Source organism: Pogona vitticeps, chromosome 1, assembly GCF_051106095.1.
Source record: "Pogona vitticeps strain Pit_001003342236 chromosome 1, PviZW2.1, whole genome shotgun sequence".
NCBI classification, from domain to species: Eukaryota; Metazoa; Chordata; class Lepidosauria; order Squamata; family Agamidae; genus Pogona; species Pogona vitticeps.
The window spans coordinates 282,659,705-282,680,092 of NC_135783.1; the positions used below are offsets into that span (position 1 = coordinate 282,659,705).

At 38.7% G+C, this 20,388-nt stretch overlaps 1 protein-coding gene across 2 annotated transcripts in view; it reads right to left on the reverse strand.

Annotated features, from left to right (window-relative positions):
• Positions 1 to 1,608: 1,608 nt before the first annotated feature.
• PAMR1 (peptidase domain containing associated with muscle regeneration 1) overlaps positions 1,609 to 20,388 on the reverse strand; it is a 62,040-nt gene continuing 43,260 nt past the window's right edge. For both annotated transcript variants that reach the window (XM_020782875.3, XM_020782877.3), the window contains exons 7-12: positions 13,604 to 13,774; positions 12,771 to 12,983; positions 9,723 to 9,789; positions 5,118 to 5,350; positions 3,800 to 4,092; positions 1,609 to 2,594 (exon numbers count right to left, since the gene is read on the reverse strand). In XM_020782875.3, coding sequence (XP_020638534.2) covers positions 2,058 to 2,594; positions 3,800 to 4,092; positions 5,118 to 5,350; positions 9,723 to 9,789; positions 12,771 to 12,983; positions 13,604 to 13,774 — 1,514 coding nt within the window. In that variant the 3' untranslated portion in view covers positions 1,609 to 2,057. The remainder of the gene's footprint in view (positions 2,595 to 3,799; positions 4,093 to 5,117; positions 5,351 to 9,722; positions 9,790 to 12,770; positions 12,984 to 13,603; positions 13,775 to 20,388) is intronic.

The following is a 20,388-nucleotide window of genomic DNA, read 5'->3' on the forward strand; positions in this document are numbered from 1 at the left end:
TTAAATATGTTTCATTGCTCTTCAGTATTGTGTCTGTTCCATGCTTCCCAAAAATGCACTGGCGTGGAGAATGTCTTAGACATCAGTTCTGTTCTTATGGGCAAGTCTCTAGGAAAATGTGCCAGAATGGTCAATAAATACTGCAGAGAGGAGAGTTAGATTTGGATTGCCAGAAATCTAATTGTTGTTGTTTAGTTGTTGTGTCTGACTCTTCGTGACCCCTTGGACCAGAGCACGCCAGGCCCTCCTGTCTTCCACTGCCTCCTGGTGTTGGGTCAAATTCACTGTCCATCCATCTCGTCCTCTGTCGTCCCCTTCTCCTCTTGCCTTCACACTTTCCTAACATCAGGGTCTCTTCCAGGGAGTCTTCTCTTCTCAAGAGATGGCCAAAGTACTGGAGCCTCAGCTTCAGGATCTGAGAAATCTAATAGTAAGTTGCAACTAGAATTGACCCACTGAATGAATACAACATACAAAGGAGTTGATTCACCAATTATAATGATTATCATGTGCTTTCAAGTTAATTCTTTCTTTTTCTAAATAAGAATATTCAAAAGTGATTTACCAGTCCCTTTTTCTGGGGACATCCTGGGACTGTGCAGCTTTCCGAAGGCCACACAGGCTCACTCTACTAATGTTACAGCACAGTGGGGATTCAAACTCTGTATCTGTAGCCAAATACCTTAACCACTGAGTTATCCAACCAGCTTGACTTATCAAATCCTCACTGATCCAGTGGGCTTAGTCTTGTTTAGACTTCTTACTGGGTTTCAGCTTTTCTCTTCTTGAATTGAATCACTTGGGGAGATTTGGTGAGCGGATGCACCTCTGCTTTGATTATTCCACTTTTGGTAACCTCGTGCGGAGTCCACACTCAAAATGTAATCTACCCTCCTGACAATACTGCTCTCATCTTCCATGACACATACAGACTCACTCACCATGCTAAGGTGTGCATCCAAGAGAGGAAAAGAGCATTAGTCATTTGAACATATAGTATATTGGGATGAAACCTGAGGAAAACATGGAAATGTTTCTACTGGATTATGCTGCAGGACTATCTAGAGTCTCTAGACCATCATTCTGCCCCAAGGATGGCCACCTGGATGCTTCTTGGAAGTCTTTAAATAGGACATGAATGCAACCATTGGGGTGTGCACTCTCTCTTTGACATAAATTCCCAGAATTCTCCAGGGTTTCTGAGAGTTCCAGCCTACAAACAGACATCTCCATTTTGCACATTTGGTGCAGGGCCTACTTTTATCAGTGCATGTCCTTGTTTGTCCTTTGCTTCCTGTTATACATATACAGAAAAAGGAAGTTGCTGCAGTGCTTCCTGGGATTAGTAGTTCTTCAGGAGATATCCTCTATAATGCCAAATGGGCAGGAAGTCTGTGACTCCCAAGAAGAACTGCTGGTACCTTTTTTTTGTTTTTACATTAACAACAGGAAGCAAAGGGTAGAGAAGGCCATATAACCTTGGAGGTAGGCCCTGCACCAGGTGAGGAAAATATAGTTCTCTGGTTCCAGTATGCAAAGAAATCATGCACATTCTTTTCTTCTCTAACAAAATGAAAAACAGACTGAAAGGAATCAATAATCTAATGCTGATTTTCAGGTTATAGCAAACCTTTGTTTATTTGAATATGTAATATATTCTGGAGGGAAAAATACAACATAAAATACAGACAGCTTAGACTATTAACAAACTAATTACCTCTTTTCAACCTCCTATTTTTCTTGAACCTTTGATGAAAATGCATTTCAATACCTTTATCCAACTGATAGTCAAAAACAGGTTAAATACAGCTATTTCTAGCCAGCGTATTTTGGTACTACCCTTAATTGGGTACCATATCGCATTCCCACCAGGAGAATGGGGTCAGCTTAGATTGTCAACCCATCTGCTGCACTCAGACTTTTGGTTCAGATGAACTGATCCTACTGAATAGCTACAATTCTGTGCCAAGCTGGTGAGGCTTTTCCACAATGGGAAACCTAAAGCATCAGAGATGGTGGGTGAAATTATATATTTAACATTTTTTTAAAAAAATATTTCATTTCATATTCTTTTCAATCCAGTCTTTAAAAGGAATTGCTCTAGTGTAGGCAGTGTAAAGTTCAAGGCTGCAAGTTTTATCATAGCCCCAGCTCACCAATCCCATGAGATGCCAGGTTAATTCAGAAGATGATTTTCCTGTTAATGGTATCACTGCAATGCCTCCCGTCTCAGCTGGGCAGATGTTTGAAAAGGCAGTGGGGTGTTGCTTGGCACAAAACATACTGTCAGTGACACTGACATGGATTCCCTTTTCCTCATATTGCTGCTCACACAGTAGGGAATCCACTATCTGAACAGTCCCCATGCGGATTGTGTCATTCTTGTAACCTGGGTCAGTCACATCTGTCAGGATCTTCCAGCCAGTGATTATTATTTGCAGGTCATCTGCAGGTGGGTCAAGATCACGTGTTGATGCCAAACATACAGGTTGGACACGGCTGCTGATTTTGGCTTTATCCAGGAGTTTAATGATGGCTATGTCAGAATCAAGCAATATTGGGTCATAGTTTGGGTGCACTATAATAGCTGAGATCTAGGACAGAAGCCAGAAAAAGTAGAATACTGCTAAATCGTAGGAATTCACAATCAAATGTGCTGCCTACTTCATTTTCAATTTACCAATTTCCTGAATTCTGCACAGTGGGCATGGCAACATTAGTTTACCTGAGAGGTTAAGAGGTGTATATTTTTCTCCCCTGTATGTATTGCACTTACACCTTTGCTTCACCATTTCATTAAGTCCAAAAATAGCCTTTCAAAATATTTTGGAACAGAGGCACTACAGCCAAATCCCAGCTGTCCTTACTTCTGCCCTCCCCTAGCAACCATAGTACAGACTGTGTGCTCAACTTCTGGGATCCTCTCACACTGGGTAATTCTACATGAGGGGAGTTTCTGTTGGAAATTCTACATAGTGTATGTACACTTAAACTTCCATTTCAAAAAGCCAGGAAATTAAGTTCTTCAAAAAACCTCATTTTATGAACGTAGCATATTCTTCTTCTGTATCTACCAGCAATGGCGGTGAGCACAAGAGGGTATCCTGTAGACTGCTGCCCTTTTGTGTTGTCAGTATTGAGGCTGTTTTTTGCTATGTAAAACCTATGTTCACTACCATTTGTGCTTGTCTAAAAGACAGTCCTGACAACTGCTTTCTGTTTGGTAGTGAATGGTAGGGAGCTCAAGAGGGTATCCTGTAGACCAGTGGTCCCCAACCTTTTCCCAACCGTGGACCAGTTGTGGAGGCTGTGGTACGCTTGTGCGGCGGTTGGGTGGGGGTGGCATGCTCACAGGGCTGTGGTGCATTCGTGGGGGTGAAGTACACTCACAGGGAGACCGCTCACATGCATATGCACGGCATGCTCGCAGGGAGCAGAGTGTACTCGTGCGCATGCATGCGGTGGCACTCATGGGGAGTGCTCGCAAGGGGACAGGAGATCTGTGTCTGCAGCCTAGTCCTGCCTAGGCCATGGACCGCTGCCAAGTTGCAGACTGGGGGGTTGGGGACCCCTTCTGTAGACCATCTTGATTGCTGCTATTTGTGTTGTTAACATTCAGACTGCTTTTTGCTACGTAAAGTTTGGCATCCTTTTTCCTACTCACAGTGCAGGCATAGTATTCCTGGAGTTTTGAATTGTGGGGGTAGAAGCACAACATCCCACATCCATTAACTGTTTTTTTTTTAAAGAATAGAATCTACAAATAAACAGTGTTGCAGTACTTGAACATCAAACTCACCCATAAATTCTGTATGGTCTTCTCGTCTCTATCATCATCTCTGTAGAGTTTACCAAGAACAACTTTGATGTCTGCTGTTTTGAGAACAGTAACCTTCCCCAGATTGGTGACGCAGTGGGCTGCAACAACTACTGTGCGTTCATTCAGAAGGGCCCCACTGCAAATCAGTATCCATGCCCCTTTTCTCTGACTGGGACTCTTCACCCCATTGGGTTTCCTATAGATGGCAGCTTGCCATGGCCATATAGTTGTAGAGGATTTTGGAAGAGTGGTGTTTTCTGTCTTTCCACAAACTGTTCCCCCCCAAAATAGAAAATAAAATAAAAGAAATCAAGTGGCTTCTTTTTTTCCTTTGAAACCTCCCTTGGTCCAAATAAACTTTACTTTTCAGTGAGGTCATACACAAAAGAAAAACAATACCAAAGACTATCCAACAGACCTTCTCTGCTATTCTAAATTTACATTCAATTTTTGAGGTAAAATATATTTTGCCATTCACCAAATCAAATTCTGACAAAGACCTACAAGAAGCAGGTTATATTTTAAAGAAAATGTCTAAGACACTAGGCACCAACTTTGCCAAGAAATAAGATATATTTCACATGTGTGCATGAAAATTAGGCTCAGAACAGGAGGTAAGTTGAGAAGATTGTGGCAGTTATGGTTTTCCAAAGCAGCACCCGTTTCCCCCTCACTGAAGCACTGATTCTAATAAACATTTTATTCAGTGAAATAGTCACTGAAATCATATGATGCAATTTTCAGTTGTGCAAGGCTGGTGACATAATCATTTCAACCAAGGCAGTTAAAAATTTCTGATCTCCCCTTAAGATCCTAAGGTTCCCTTGAGTTACTTCCATAGTGGGGAAGCCTTTGGGGGCCACAAGTTGGTAAGAAGTTTGTAATACTGTATCTGCAAATTTGCTTAGCTACTTGACTATGCTCCAAAATGTACAATACACATAAAATAATATTGGCTTACCCAGACCTTGGAGAAATTAGTTTTTAGACTGCAACTCCCAGAATCCTGTAGTCAACACGGTCAGTGGGGGATTCTGGGAGTTGCAGTCCAAAACGTTTCCGGTGTCTGAACTTACCTTGCTAGGCTGCTGCAAAAATTACTAAGGCAATGAGTGTGCATCATCTTAAACACTTCAAATAACCTATATAAACATGACATATTATAAGGTATTTGTTATTATAGCTATTAATTCTGCATAGGTGAGAGTAGGTGAGTATGTTAGTAATAACTTTACTATTTCTGATGTTGTCTTGGCAATTATGCAAACTGCTGTATGTTTTGCACCTATCATCTTACTTGGAATGCATGAAGGAGCTCTCCCACTCCATTTCCCTGTTTTCAGACAGGTTCTCCGGCTACTTCCCAGCCGGCGGTAGAAGGGAGAAATGCAATCATACTGAAGCTGTGTGTGAAGATGCTGGAACCCTGGAGGTAGTTCTCCAAATGGCAACAATGGTCTTTTGGTTGGATATGCTTCCAGCTTCTGCTTGCTAAATGCAGATGAATAGAGCCGATGCAAAGGGGTCTCTCTGTTTGATGCATAAAGAACATGGGAACACACCAAAAAGCTCCCATTAGTATAGCTTTATCAACAGCTGTATTAAGCCCCATTTAAAAACAAAGCCAGTGGTCTCAGAGGACATCCAGAAAAACTTTACACATAACTGTTTATTCTATCCTTATGACCAATAGCTTTCATTGCTCAGAATTCAGCTAAGAGCTTGATGTGCTAATATCAGCAATTACACTGTGTTTAAGCAGAGTTTGGAAAGTTGCTTTAGGACAATTCCTCAGTGAGCATCTTGGGAATTAACCTCCCCAAAATCTGGGTTTAAGCACCTTTCATAGCACTAGATTGTGACAAATGGATCTTACTTTCTCTGGGTTCCATCCCAAGGATAAAAACTGTGAGTAAGACTGAGCATTTCTCACCCCAATGATAGAACGGCCATATCTAAGTGGCAAGATCACATTTATACATGCAGATGCTTCCAGCTCCAGTTCACCAACTCTTCAGTTAAAAGAGCCAGATAGACTGATAACATCTTCTGGCTGTTGCCATGAAGATATACTGCTCATCAGAGTAATTGCATCACTCAACTGTGTGCATCAAAGATTTGACTCACTGCACTTGAAAAAACCATACAAGACTGTTTTTTGAACCAATGTTATTGTTCTTCATACCATTTGTGACTTCAACATCTGTCACCATAATTAATAACTCTTTCTAGCAACAAATAAAAACTAAACAGAAGCAGTTCACTGTATTTTTATTAGGGCATATGTGCATGCACATATGCAAGCACACATACAAAAGGGTGAAACAATGAGATAGGTTTTCCAATTGACAGAACTCTTCCCTAGGCTTCCTGTCAGACCAAAACAAGGTAGAAAAGGGTGGAGGTGGGGAAAGATGCTGCCTATACAAGGCATTACAGGGTTGAAAGTGAAAGAAAAACATTCCAAAGCAGGACTGCAGTTGGAAGTTAAGACAAAAATCATGACTACTGAAGAAATGGTGAAATATTTTGTATATCTTAATTCAGTCATCAATTCAAATAGAGACCGCAGCTGGTAAATCAAAAGAACACTGTGGCTTAGAAAGGCAGCAAAGATTTAATTAGAAAAGACCATCAAGAGAATGGGATGTGTCACTGGAGACCAAGGCCAAGATAATTCATACTATTGTATTCCCCATCACTATGTATGGGTGTGAAAGCTGAACAGTAAAGAAAGCTGATAGGAAGAAAATAGATTTGCTTGAAATATGGTGCTGGAGAAGAGCTTTGCCGGCACCCTGGAATGTCAGAAAGATGATCAAGTGGGTCCTAGAGCAAATGAAGCCTGAACTATTCCTGGAGGAAAAAATTATGAAACTGAGGCTGTTATATTTAGGGTACATCATAAAAAGGCAAGATTTGCTGGAAAAAAACCAGATGGGACATTAAAAAACAAAGATGAACTGATGATGCAGGGATTTGATATAGACTGGTGGTCACATTCTCAATTGATTTCAAGGTATGGTAAAGATAAACAACAAGGTGTTTATGTAGACAGTACTCCCTTTGACAGAGTTATCCTGGATGCCAAAGACAAGCATATTCAAGCACTGTATAATTTTTTATTAGATTTTGATACCCAGGAGGAGGTGGTTAAAGAATGTATGATAAGGTGGGCACAGAATATTGGGCACAATATAAGTTTGGATCAGTGGGAACAAATATGGAAAAATAATATAAAACTCACTAAGACAGTAGCCTTTAAAGAACAAATATATAAATGTTTTATAGATGGTATATAAGTCCCACAAAACTAGCCAAAATGGATGTTAAAATTTCAAATCTTGATTGAAGATGTAAACAAAAAGAAGGTGCTTTTTATCATATATGGTGGTCATGTGGGAAAGCCCAAAAATATTGGGAAAGGGTTGAAGCATTTTTGCAAGAGGTTTTAGAGATTCCAATAGCTTTAACCCCTGAATTTTTTTTTCTTCTAAATATCCCAGATTCAATAGACCCAATGGAAAAATATCTAGTTATCCATATCTTGACAGCTGAAAGAATTCTTTTTGCTAAACATTAGAAAGACCCGGAGAATCCATCTCAAGATGAGTTATTACCAAAAATCCTGGATACGGCAGAAATGGATAAACTATCAGAATGGCTAGATTCAACAAGAAAGATGAATCATGAAGATTGTTGGCATAAATTTTATGACTGGCTTAGAAATAGAATGCAAGTTAATATTTGATCATTGAAAGCCTAAGATCAATTTAGAAATATGTATTATAAATTAATTACACCGGAAACTTACATATCTTTGAAATGTAATAGATAAGAATGAATATTGCAAAATGTTCATGTTGATTTACAACCCCTATTCAATTCCATGTCCCCTGTCTCCTATCCCTACTCCTAACCTAAAAAAAATTTAAAAAGAAAGAAATCTCACTGAATTTCAGCCCATCCTCTGAGTATAAACAAAAGCAGAGCTGCACATGGACGAAGTAGTGGGTGACTCACAGTAAAATTTCAGAGACTGGTTTGTTCTGGTCAGAAGCCATCTTCTGAACAAAGGGAAACATGCACACACACCTCATCCCCTACTGTTATAAGAATGCTGAAGCCACAATTACATGTGTCTGATTCTAAATTATTATTTTACAATTCCATAGATATCATAGCTGTGGAGAATGGAATTGATTACCCTTGTGTTACAAACATATGATTCAGTTCTACTGGATACCAATGAATTCCCCAGTGAACATTATCACATACATATGACATATTCACTGGACCATATGTATACATCTCAAATAAGCACAAGGTACAAGAAGCAGTGAGAGCACATGTAAAATTTACATTCACGCAAGAGAGCTTGGAAAATACTGCTCTGATACATATTATAGTACATCCATTATACTCCAGACATATCTGATATTAGTTGTTGTAGGTTTTTTGGGCTGTTCTGGAGGTTTTTCGTCCTAACGTTTTGCCAGTCTCAGTGGCCAGCATCTTCAGAGGACAGGGGTTAGAACTCTGTCTGTGTTCTGGTGTAGTGTGTGGGATAGTTATTTGTAGCTGTGGATCAGCTTTTTGTCCTTTTTAGGAGAATGGTTGATTATGGTGATCAGGGTGGCTTTTTTTTTTATGGGTGTATTGTTGTGATAAGGGGGAGATGATCTGTCACTGTGATTGAAGGGTGTCATTAGCTAGTCTTTTGTTTGCAGTGATTATCAGTCCTTGTGGCTAGGTAGAATCTGTTTACCTTTTTGCAAGCTGTATTTTTCAGTGCTGGAGCCAGGCTTTGTTGAGTTTTAGACTTTCTTCTTTTTTGTTGAAGCTCTGCTGATGTTTGTGGATTTGTTGGTATTGTCCAGTACATCTATGTTTTGAAACAGGATTTCATGTCCAGCTTGTTTCAGGGCATGTTCAGCTACTGCCAGTTTTTCTGGTTGTTTTAATCTACAGTGTCTTTCATGTTCTTTGATTCTGGTGTGGATGCTGGGACAATGGAGCATCCACACCAGAATCAAAGAACATGAAAGACACTGTAGATTAAAACAACCAGAAAAAATGGCAGTAGCTGAATATGCCCTGAAACAAGCTGGAAATGAAACCCTTTTCCAAAACACAGACGTATTGGACAACACCAGCAATAATTATATTAGACTACACAGGGAAGTCACAAACACTAGCAGAGCTTCAGATTTATTTTAAGCTACTAAAAGAATGTCACTTATATAGGATATAAATGCTGTAATAAGAGATTAGTTGCATCTCTGCTAGAAACTGCAGACAGTAACAACAGAAATTTCATTGAATTTCAGCCCTTAGGGAGAAAGTATACAACATTTGGGAAAATTAGACATTGGGATAAAATCAAGGAGAATATGCTGGTCATGGAGTCGTGTGAAAGAAGATTGTATGATAGTTCCTTCTATTCAATGAGTTTATGCAATGAACTTACAGCTCGAGTATTATCACAGGAGCTTGGACGATTAACCTGCAATCATAGTTATGCCTGTTTTCCAGCTCCTTTAGATTAGAAGACCCTTTCTCTTAATCTCCTCTTTATCTATTTAGTTTTACTCATCCAGGTAGTGACAAAGCTAACACCAGAGCTATCACTAATTGCAGCATTAGTTATAGTGCTTCATAGTGCTTAATGAGATACTGCCTGTTTGTGGGAGATCTACCTGTATGTGGTCTTCTGCTGACACCATCAGTTTGGGCACTATGCCTAGTGGAGCCCAGACCAACTAACAACCATGACTTCCAGAACCTCAATGAAGCTCAGAAGGAGCATTTAACAGGATGATCAACAACTCAACCAAATAAATAGAGAAAGAAAGTAACAACATTTCTCATTAACATTGTAGTTAAGGCATTGCAATCTCACCTTGACTGAACCTGCATTGGGAGTACTTTCTGTCTCACCAGGTCAGAGATCTTTGGCTCTCTACAGGCTAGAAAAAATACAACATTGCACAAATCTTTTCCATGTTCAGAGCTCAAATATTAAGGTTTACATTTCAAATTACCCTTTTCATTTTTATTAATAATAATGAATCAGATTGAGGGACAAGGTGTTTGTGAAATGTGCCTTCTTTCTCTCTCTCTCTTTGTTTTTTGTTCTCAGGGTAACTTTCTTAAAAGAGAAGTTTTAGTTGTGTATATTGAATGGACACACATGCTTAAATGCCATTCAATTCCCCCACCCCATTGGGAAAAAGGTGGCCTACAAATGATACAAAATGAAGGTTTAGATGGATACCTGTTACAAATGATATAGGGATACAGTCCAACAGTGCAATCTAATGAATGTCTGCTCAGAAAACCCATTGAACTCTATAGCAGTTACTCTCAGGTAAGCATGTATAGGTTTACGTGAAGGCTTTCACGGGCAGGATCCAATGGTTGTTGTAGATTTTTCGGGCTCTTTGGCCATGTTCTGAAGGTTGTTCTTCCTAACGTTTCGCCAGTCTCTGTGGCCGGCATCTTCAGAGGACAGAACTCTGTGCTCTGGTGTAGTTGGCTTTGGAGTGGAGTATTTATGGCTGTGAGATGGGCTTATGTCTTTTTCTGTAGATGGGTGATTAGTGTATTTTGTTGTAGGTGTATTGTTGTGATAAGAAGGAGAGATTATCTGTCACTGTGGTTGATGGGTGTCGTTAGCTGATCTTTTGAAAAAACACAACTTACAAACAGTATTCAAGCCCACCACAAAAATACAACAAATGTTACGGTCAACAAAGGAGAGAAGGGACCCCCCTCACCATTGCAGGAGTATACTGGATACCTTGCAGTTGTGGCCAGGTATATATTGGAACCACAAAATGAAGCATCCACACCAGAATCAAAAACATGAGAGACACTGCAGACTAAAACAACCAGAAAAATCTGCAGTAGCTGAACATGCCCTAAAACAAACTGGACATGAAATTCTATTTCAAAATACTGAAATACTGGACAACACCAGCAATCATTATGTCAGAGTGTACAGGGAAGCCATTGAAATCTACAAGCACCAGCAGAACTTCAACAAAAAAGAGGAAGTTTGAAACTCAACAAAACTTGGCTCCCAGCTCTCAAAAAGACAGCGTGCAAAAGGTCAATGAACTCTACCCAGCCACAAGGACTGGGGATTACTACACACAAAAGACCAGCTAACAACACCCATCAACCACAGTGACAGATAATCTCTCCTTATCACAACAATACACCCATAACAAGACACACTAATCACCCATCTACAGAAAAAGACAAAAGCCCATCTCTCAGCCATAAATACTCACTCCCAAGCCAACTACACCAGAGCACAGAGTGCTGTCCTCTGAAGATGCCGGCCACAGAGTCTGGCGAAACGTTAGGAAGAACAACCTTCAGAACACAGCCAAAGAGCCCGAAAAACCCACAACAACCATGTATAGGTTTAACTTAATATTAAAGTTCAGTGCTTGAAAACTAATGCGTAAGTATCAGTTTCAAGTAAAGATCAAACTCTTAGGCTAGCCCATATATAGCTCACATCCACTATCTGTAGGATGTGTGGTTTCGAATGAGGCTGTATATTTTGGGCAAATCATGAAATCACTATAAATTCTAAAGCCCCAGTTCTGTCCTATCCAGCCTTCAATTTCTCTTCAGTCCAATCCAAGTTAATCAAGCTCACATGCAGGGCACTGAGTGAACGTGTACAGTAACAAATAAAAATATAATTATAAGTTAAAATAAGAAAATGCATTATAAGTAATTATAAATCCATCAGGATATTGTATTGTTGTGAAAAGTCAAATTTATAAAATATTTTAGAGCAAAAAATATTTCCCCACACTCTTACCAATGGATTTTTTTAGACAGAATAGTCAATATCAAAACTATAGTTTAAAAATATAATTTACATTTATAGTATATTAGCTTCTGCACATTATATTCATTTTTCTTCCTTCTGGAAAAATATCTTCTTTGTTCTAAAATAAAACTAGGCTGTTATATTTCTAAACAAAATGTACATAGAAAATGAAAACTATGAAACTGATTTTGCAGCTTGGTGCTGATGTAATTCTTGTAAGTCAAATTTAATCATTTATTGACGTGTGTTAGAGCATAGCAACTTTTTTCCAGTTCTTTAATATCCTTTTGATGTACTGAGTATTTAAATTCACTCCACTAGAAGGGGGTTAGGCAAAACAAAGAATGAGGAAGCTGGATCTCAGAAAGCCTTTGGCTGCAATTCTGTACCCCAAAGAATACAAATGTGTCTGCTTTTCAGATTTTGTTTGATTGCATTTCCCATCATCCTGAGCCAATATAGCCAATACTGGCAGATCATGGGAGCTGATGATCAAAAACATCTGGAATTCAAGCATGTCTTCCTTTTGAGTAGCTGTGCATAGGATTGCATTATGACAGAGCTAGCAGGATAGCATGATAAAACTGAAACCTAAAAGCAAATCTGGCTGGCAGGCAAGACTGTACAAGCACAAAAGGTGATGGCAGAAAAAAATTCACTACACAGTAAGTGCTAATGGTTGCCCAGAAAATGGTTGATATTGACTTGGAAATTATTATAAGCCTACCACATCAATAAAAGCCAATGGTGAGTAGAATTAGAAAAATATCACAGTCTTCAGCCCCACATAAACCAACAAAAGCAAAATACTACAGTTCCCAGTTTCAAGATGTGACATGGAAGTCTTACAGAAAACAAGATTTAAGACAGTTATGAAATCTTCAAATACACAGTGGCTGGAATCACTACTAATTTCCTTCACAGGACCTGCAGAAAAAGCCTGGGATACTTCCTTACCTGTGTATCCAAAGCCAATCAACTCTAGTGTTGGCATATTCCCTCCCCCCCACACACAAAAGAGCTTGTATATCAATAAAACAAGCTATATAATAAACCCCATTTTTATACAATTTTAATAAGGAGAATCTAAATTACCTTTTATGCAAATTGGCTGCTTCCCTGACCATTCTCCATTTTCTTGACATGTCCTGTGCTCATTGCCACTGAGAACATAGGAGTTATTGCAAAAGAAAGTAATAATTGTTCCGATTCTTGCATAACGGCCATTCATCAGCGCAGTATCTTCCATCATTTTCCTGTATCCATTGAGTGGAGCACCAGGATCAGAGCAGTTTTTGTCTTCTATGACTAAAGGGGAAATTGGAAGTTATTGTTTTAAGCATTGCAACTAATAAAGAAATATTGAATGAACCATTACAAAAAAGTAATTATATATTGAACTGTTAGATTTTACTGTTTTATTTAGCAAGTAAGAAGCTTTATCCTGAGCCATAACTTGCAATTGTCATGTCAGGGCCCTCATTGCTCTATTGGTTAAGCTTGGATCATAATGAGACTTCCATGCTTAGAGAGCATGTGTCTCTGGCAAGGGAAAGCTAGAACTACACCAAGGAAGAGCAGCTGATGGAAAGAGAAACAGGGTTGTCAGTTTTGGGGAAAATATTGAAAAAGGCATAAACTGAAAGGTGTTCTCCAGCAGAAAGTGCCGGTATTGGCCCCAAGAATCAGAGGTCACAACAGGCAGCAAGAGGCATCTGTATATATAGTTTCTCATTAGGGTGTTATCTTGTGGAACAATCCTAACATATATTAAGAATATAGAAACAATATAGAGATACCAACAAAATTAATGTGAAGCTACAAATTTGTTAGTCTCAGAATAAAATGTCATATTTTCATTATACCAACATCTTTAATGGGAAATGTAATAGCTGGGGGAAAGAAGAATAAATATAAAGCATTCTTACCACATCCAGGATGTTGTGTTGACCAGCTCCCATTTAGCTGACAAGAAGCAAAATGGCTGCCTTTTAAGGTGTAACCTGCGGTGCATTTGAAGTAAACCTGGGACCCGTATTTAAAGTCATCTCCTTCCACAAAACCATGAGCAGGAGTACCTGGAGTCCTACACATCACCACTGACAGTTCAGATATTTCAAAAAAATCCACTTTATTACAAAAACAGGACTGTTTTAGGTTGATATTTTAAAACTTAGAACGTAATAAAAATATTTAGAAATAAGAGTTATAGGAGATTTTTACTGTAAAAAGTCAAAATTGTGACCAGAATCCTATTGCTTATACACACAGTGTAATGGTGTAAATCATAGTGGTGAATTGCTGCTGGTTAAGGAGGCGCTGCTTGTCCTCCTCTTCATACATTAGTTACATGACTGTGCATGGGATGAGAAATATAAGCGGTAACTCCTTTACTAGCAGCAATTTGCCATTGTGATTCACAATATGGGCACTTATTTCAGCATATATAAACAATATTATTCTGGTCAATCCAGAGTACTTTGCAAAGTATCAATTCACTCTCTGAATTCTGATGTGCCTACGTGGCTCACCATATTACTCACTTGCTTGAAAACATGAGTATACACACTTCACTGAGCCTTCTATTTTGCTGTAATCAATATTTTCCATGCTACCCAGAGTTTTCTTTGGAATGTTAGGTATCATTGGACTCCTAGGTCTATAGAACTGAGACTACTGAAAAGGGACTGCATAATTAACTCTGCTGTAGAAAAAGTAACTTCTATAATTATAAGAAAACAATATGGTATGATTCAATGAAAATCATGGATTCTTAAGGTGAACTGATTTAGTTGGAAAGTTATTAATCTTCAATTGAAATTGATAGAATGCAAGAGCTTTACCTTTGCCGGATTGTGCCTGTAATCATGAGTGAAAAGGAGCTTCAAAATGTTCAGTTTCCCCTGCTTTATTATATTAGAATATCTCAGTGACCGATTGCATGTAAACAACATGTCATAAGACCTAAGCTTGGCACAGGCTATGGACTGCAATCATTCCTTTGCTCTGTTTCATAATCACAGCTGAACATCCCGTAATAAGGAGACTTTATCTAAAGTGGAATTAAGCATAATTGTTGATCACAGTGGGTTTAGGATGGGCTGATTTCTTTCTCTTCTAACCCTTCCTTTAAATATAGTTCTTATTGTCTACTTACAATTCACTAAATGAGCAAACACATAGACATCTATGTATCTAAATTATAGATACCTATATAATCAATATATAAAGAATTCATTCTAATAAAATACACCTAAAGCAATAGTTTTAAAAAAGAACTTGTTCAGCGGTTGTTCCCAGGTGATAACTATATTCTAGCAGAGCACTACTAAATGCTTTCCTCCTGCACCCTATAAGATATCCAAGCACTTACTAGATGCTTTATTGTGCTCTTTGCCCTTCGTTTTTCTTATTTTTGAAAGCACCCTTTGATTCCATCATACTCCAATATTCTTCCAGAAATAACTTGTGTCAAACAGTCAACTGGATCTTTAAAAACAACAAAAGCTTCTACATGATGAATTCAAGTATTTCTCATCTCCTACTCTTTAACCTACAACTTCTGAAAATCCTAAATATTATCACGGTGCAGCTCTGTTTAAGTCTTGGGATCTGAATCTATCGGTGTCTATTACTGTGCAAAACTTTTCTCACAATTTTTATGCCATTTATTTAGCTTCTTTCACTGCTGCAACTGACTTTGAAATGACTCTTCTTAACTCCTTGTGTTCTTTGTAGGGACATTTCCTTTCATTCTGGGAATGGCTGTCAATCAGGTTCATAAACCCAACTGACTTTCCCCCCTCAGATTCCATAGTGCACTCAACAGAGTTTTTGCCTAGAACAGAATCCTTTGTAAGAGATATTTTTAAATTCCTTTTAGCAGACATCCCCTGCTTCTTTTACCCTTGGATTTATCTCTGACATTTTATCCTGAAAGCAATTCCGGAAAGAAAGAAGGGAGGAGCAGAATATTCTGTGATAATCTGTTTCACTACATACATACACCAACAAAAGAATTTATATTTAAATCCCATTGAAATCAACACTGAACTATGTGTGCTGGGTCAACAATAGAAATCTGTGACCTGGATAGGTGACATCTGCCAGGCAACAAAAAAAATATACGTGAGCCATTATCATTTGTTAGAAAAGAATGAAAGAGCACAGTCTAACTAAGAATAAGCACATTTCAGTCCCCAAGGCCTAATTTAAAGTCCCATTGACTTAAATAGGTCTACTCTAATTAAAAGTAAGGGTCAAATGGCACTCTACATTAAACATGTAGCATGTGGCTTTGTATCTTTTGCCTCTTCTTTGCTCTTAGCAACAGGGGAGTTTGTGGTTCTCCACATTGACACTAAGGAGGAGGAGGAAAGGAAGAAGGTGCACACAAACGAATTAAATGGATAGCCTCAACTTTATTGGTTACAGCTGCAGAGCCTTGAGATTGCACAGGGGGCAGAACCAGATAACTTGCCTGCCAACTGAGGAATCAATCCACTTGCCCTGCAATACCTGGTGTGACAGGATCTGGGTACCACCTGAATTCTCAAGCTATTTGGCAGATCCCATATTACCTGGGATGTGAGGCCTGACTTTCTTCCCTCAAGGTAGGTAGACTTTCCATGGGAACCTTTGCCCTACGTTCTTTTGTGGGGGGTCTTCACTATTTCCAGGGACACTAAGGGTAGATTTTCTACCTTTTGTACTTTTTGTTTTGTGTGGTTTTCCGCCCCTAGACTGAGCATGTATTCTATACAACTCTTCTCACTCACTTGGGACTATCCCATAGAACTCAACAGGGTTTACAAGTACTTTTCAAAACTTTTTATAATCACTGTTATTCATATTCTTATACTAGGGCAAGGTCTTCTTGAACTGTCCCAATTTACCAAAGCTCCAAAGTGTACATTCATAGAAGCTGCTACATTTTTAAACATTTTTTAGTTCAACTAGGACTCTGGATTTCATTCTTTACCAAGAAAGGATAAGTGTCTGAGTAGGGAGATGTTGTCAAAGAGGTTACAAATGTTTCAAAGTTGTATAACAAGTCTATGACTGGATTAATAGAATTTAATGTCATTCTTCTCATCTTGCTTGTACTATATTTAAAGTCTAATACTATGAGTATATTTAGCACTCAGAGACAATGTAGAATAAATGAAGACAGAGCATCTGAATTTTTAAGTTAAGTATCCACTATTAATAACACTCCGGAGATTTTTATTCCCTTCCTCTCATTTATTTCTGGGCAAAACTGCCATTTAGAAATGAGTTTCTGTATTCAATTTCCTACAGAAAAAAAATGGATTACCCATTTAAGCCACTGCTCCGTCCCTGGAATATTCTATTAAAACTTTCCAAATTCCAACTGTCCTTTGCTCTTGATTCTTTGCATAAATACGAGATCGTTGTAGATTCTATTTTTCTTTTCCTTCTCTATGTCTCCAGCATTATTCAATGCTAAATAATTTATATATTAATCTCATCCATGCACCCTTCAGTTATAATATATCCCACTGCCAAATAGGAAGACTTCTGTATGACCAAATCATTGACATTTGCCAATAAATTATTACAAAACATAAGATGATTGAAGAATGATATCTTCAAGAATTCCAGTGTGAAAGGACTTGATCCACATCTCCTGGATTGATGTATGGACCAGAATTGATACACCTTGGATTTTGCACTTCTTTCAATATTTCAACAGATCTCAGCATCTCAAAATTTTAAAAATATGTGTAAGATTGAAAATGTGCTTGAATAAATATTTAATTGTGAATATTTGTTTCTGAAACTTTGCAGGTTAATCACAAATGGGATCAAATTGATTTAGGGTAAGAACACATGCAAAAATAACAAGGACACAAAAGAGGGCCTTTTCACAGGTTCTGGAATGCACTGCCCTGAAAAGCCAGGTTGGCCCCCTCCCTCTTGTTCGTCTTTAGGCAGGGTTTTGAGTACAAAGTTGTCTCAGGAAAACGTGTTTTGAACTTACAGATGTTTAATTGTTTTTAAATTGTTTTATGCTGTTCAAAGATCTTGATATGTATTTATTTTTTAAATGTGATATTTATGCAGTGTTTTTAAATCAGTTTTATTTTGCTGTGAGCTGCCTTGGATCCCCTTTGGGGGAAAAGGTGGCATATAAGATAAATAAATACATTTTTGGACCTGGTGGATTCCAAGAACTCATGTCTTAATGTATTCATGAAGGCTTTCACGGCCGGGATCTAAAGGTTCCTAACGTTTCGCCAATCTCTGCGGCTGGCACCCAGAGCACAGAGTGCTGTCCTCTGAAGATGCCGGCCACAGAGACTGGTGAAATATTAGGAAGAACAACCTTCAGAACATGGCAAAAGAGGCCGAAAAACCCACAACAACTCATTTCTTACTTACTTCTTTTTGTCTCCATGAAAAACCCTCTTTCTCTTAGCTGACCACTAGTTGCAGAACTTGATACCTGTAGGTGCTATTCCTACTGTTCTCCTTTTTGAATGTGAAATGCCATCAAAATACCAAGCACAAGTTAGTGACTCATAAACTCCTGTATCAGGAGGAGGTCAGGGGAATAGTTGACATTTGATGCTCCATGAGTCCTGTCATGGAACATCAAATGCTAATTCAGGAAGATGGAGGGGGTGCAATACATACCTACATGGACATAGATTCTGCAGCACAAAATCACAGATTCCTCTGTTTGTGTGTGTGAGAGATAATATCTCTGCTTTCTTTCCCTCTGTGGGAGCCCATCTGCCTCGGCTTTCCATATAAAGGGGCTTTCCATATAAATCACTCCTAGCATATTAAAAGGTTATTCATGGTAAACAACTGCTAAATGAGTACACGAATCATGTAATTCTAGGACTAGAAAGCATTGTAGTTTAGTTGTTCCTAACCCCTAATCCTGAAAGCCGCTGGAGAATTGCTAGAGTAACATTTGATCTACAATTCCTGCATTTTAATTTTTTTTCAAACACCCTCCTATCACTACACTTGTTCTAGAGTACATATGGAAAATATTTGGGTCTTCTCATGGGCCTCCCATCTCACACAGTCCAGGGTAAAGCTCTGTGGAAGTGGCAGTCTACCTGGTGGGTCCCCATCCCTATCGTAATGAGACTTCAAAATCCTCAGGTAATCTCCAGCCTAAATTAACATGTCTGTCCCTTAAGTCACGTATCTATTGACTTGCAAAAGATAACAAACATGTCTTAATTCAATTTGGAGAATAACATTATTCTATTTATGAAAAGCATGCTGTTTCCAGCTCCCATTCAAAATTCAGTCACTTCGCAATGTCCAGCATTTTCATGATGTCTAGAAAATGTGCCTCTCCACTTCCTTTGAACTTCATTATAAAGCTAGCAGAAGCATTTTGAATGCACATTCCCTACCTTGAACACAGGAAAGTGTCTAAATGCAGAGAATTCAAGCCACTTCTACCACACTTCAGAATTTTCCTCATTTTTATCATGATTATAAAATGGGATCCTACGCTACCCATGCTCAGAAAAATGCTTTCATCTGTGGACTTACAAAACATCCTCTACCGTTCAAAAGCAAAACATCCTTTTTGTAGTTATGTCCCCCTATGAGAAATAATTAGGATAATGCGATACGGTAAACCCAGCAGCAATGAAGATCTTTTCATGCCTTTCCAGCCAAGTGTAACCCACCCTGATATTTTCCAGCTCCATGCCTCTGTGAATGAGACAGTAACCATGTGAAACTATGCTTGGGTCAGCCACTGTGATGTATTCATCCGGAGGCAATTTGGAGGCTGTTGCTTACAACCAGCCACTTGATCTTTATCAGCATTGTTCTAGTCCCTTAGAAATCTATGTCATTGGATACAACCTTTCCGGTTTATTTGGTTAACCTGCTTTAATTACAGAACTGAACTGGTTTCTGTATAAGCTTGGGCTGAATGAAAGTTATGAAGATCCTCATCCCTCTTCACCTTCTCTCTCTATGTTTCTAGCATTAATAATAAAGACATGCTCAAAAAAAACACTCATCTCTTTTTAAGCACAACTTTGAACCACCATAATATATGTGCATTCTCTTTCTTTTGTACTGAGTTTAAAGGAAGAATGTATTGTAACATCAGTGTTTCTATGCTGCCTTTTCTCCAGTGAGCTCCAGATGACCTATTTGATGCTTCTCCTCCACATAACCTCATAATTTATCCTCATAATATCCTATGAGGAAGAAAAGGCTGAAGAGGAATCACTGGTCTAAGGTTACCAAGTGAGTTTCATGACTCAGCAGGGACTCAAAACTGGAGCTCACAAGTCCAAGACTAACATTCTAACTGCTATTCCCAGTGTCATGGAAGAGATCACTTGACCGGCCTAAATTATCAAGAGTGTCAGTGCATATACCATTCTTTGCTCTCTTTCATCTATAGGCACATGTACTTTACCCTTCCCATTTTTGCTAGGGCATTCCCCTATCTTTCCCCTATCTTTTTTGGTATTAGTTAGTGCTCCATGTTCACCAATATGTATGCTGACCATAGATGGGCCCAAACACAGCTTGCAACTGTAGTTAGAAGTTAAATAGCAAACAGTGGTTTTGACTAACTAGAGTTAGCAAAAACATGTCCTTAACCTCTGGCTCCTACAATGTTCTGGACTTCAGCTCCAAAAAATCCAGCCAACATAGTCAATTGAGTTTTTGGGGACCTGAAGTCTAAAGCATA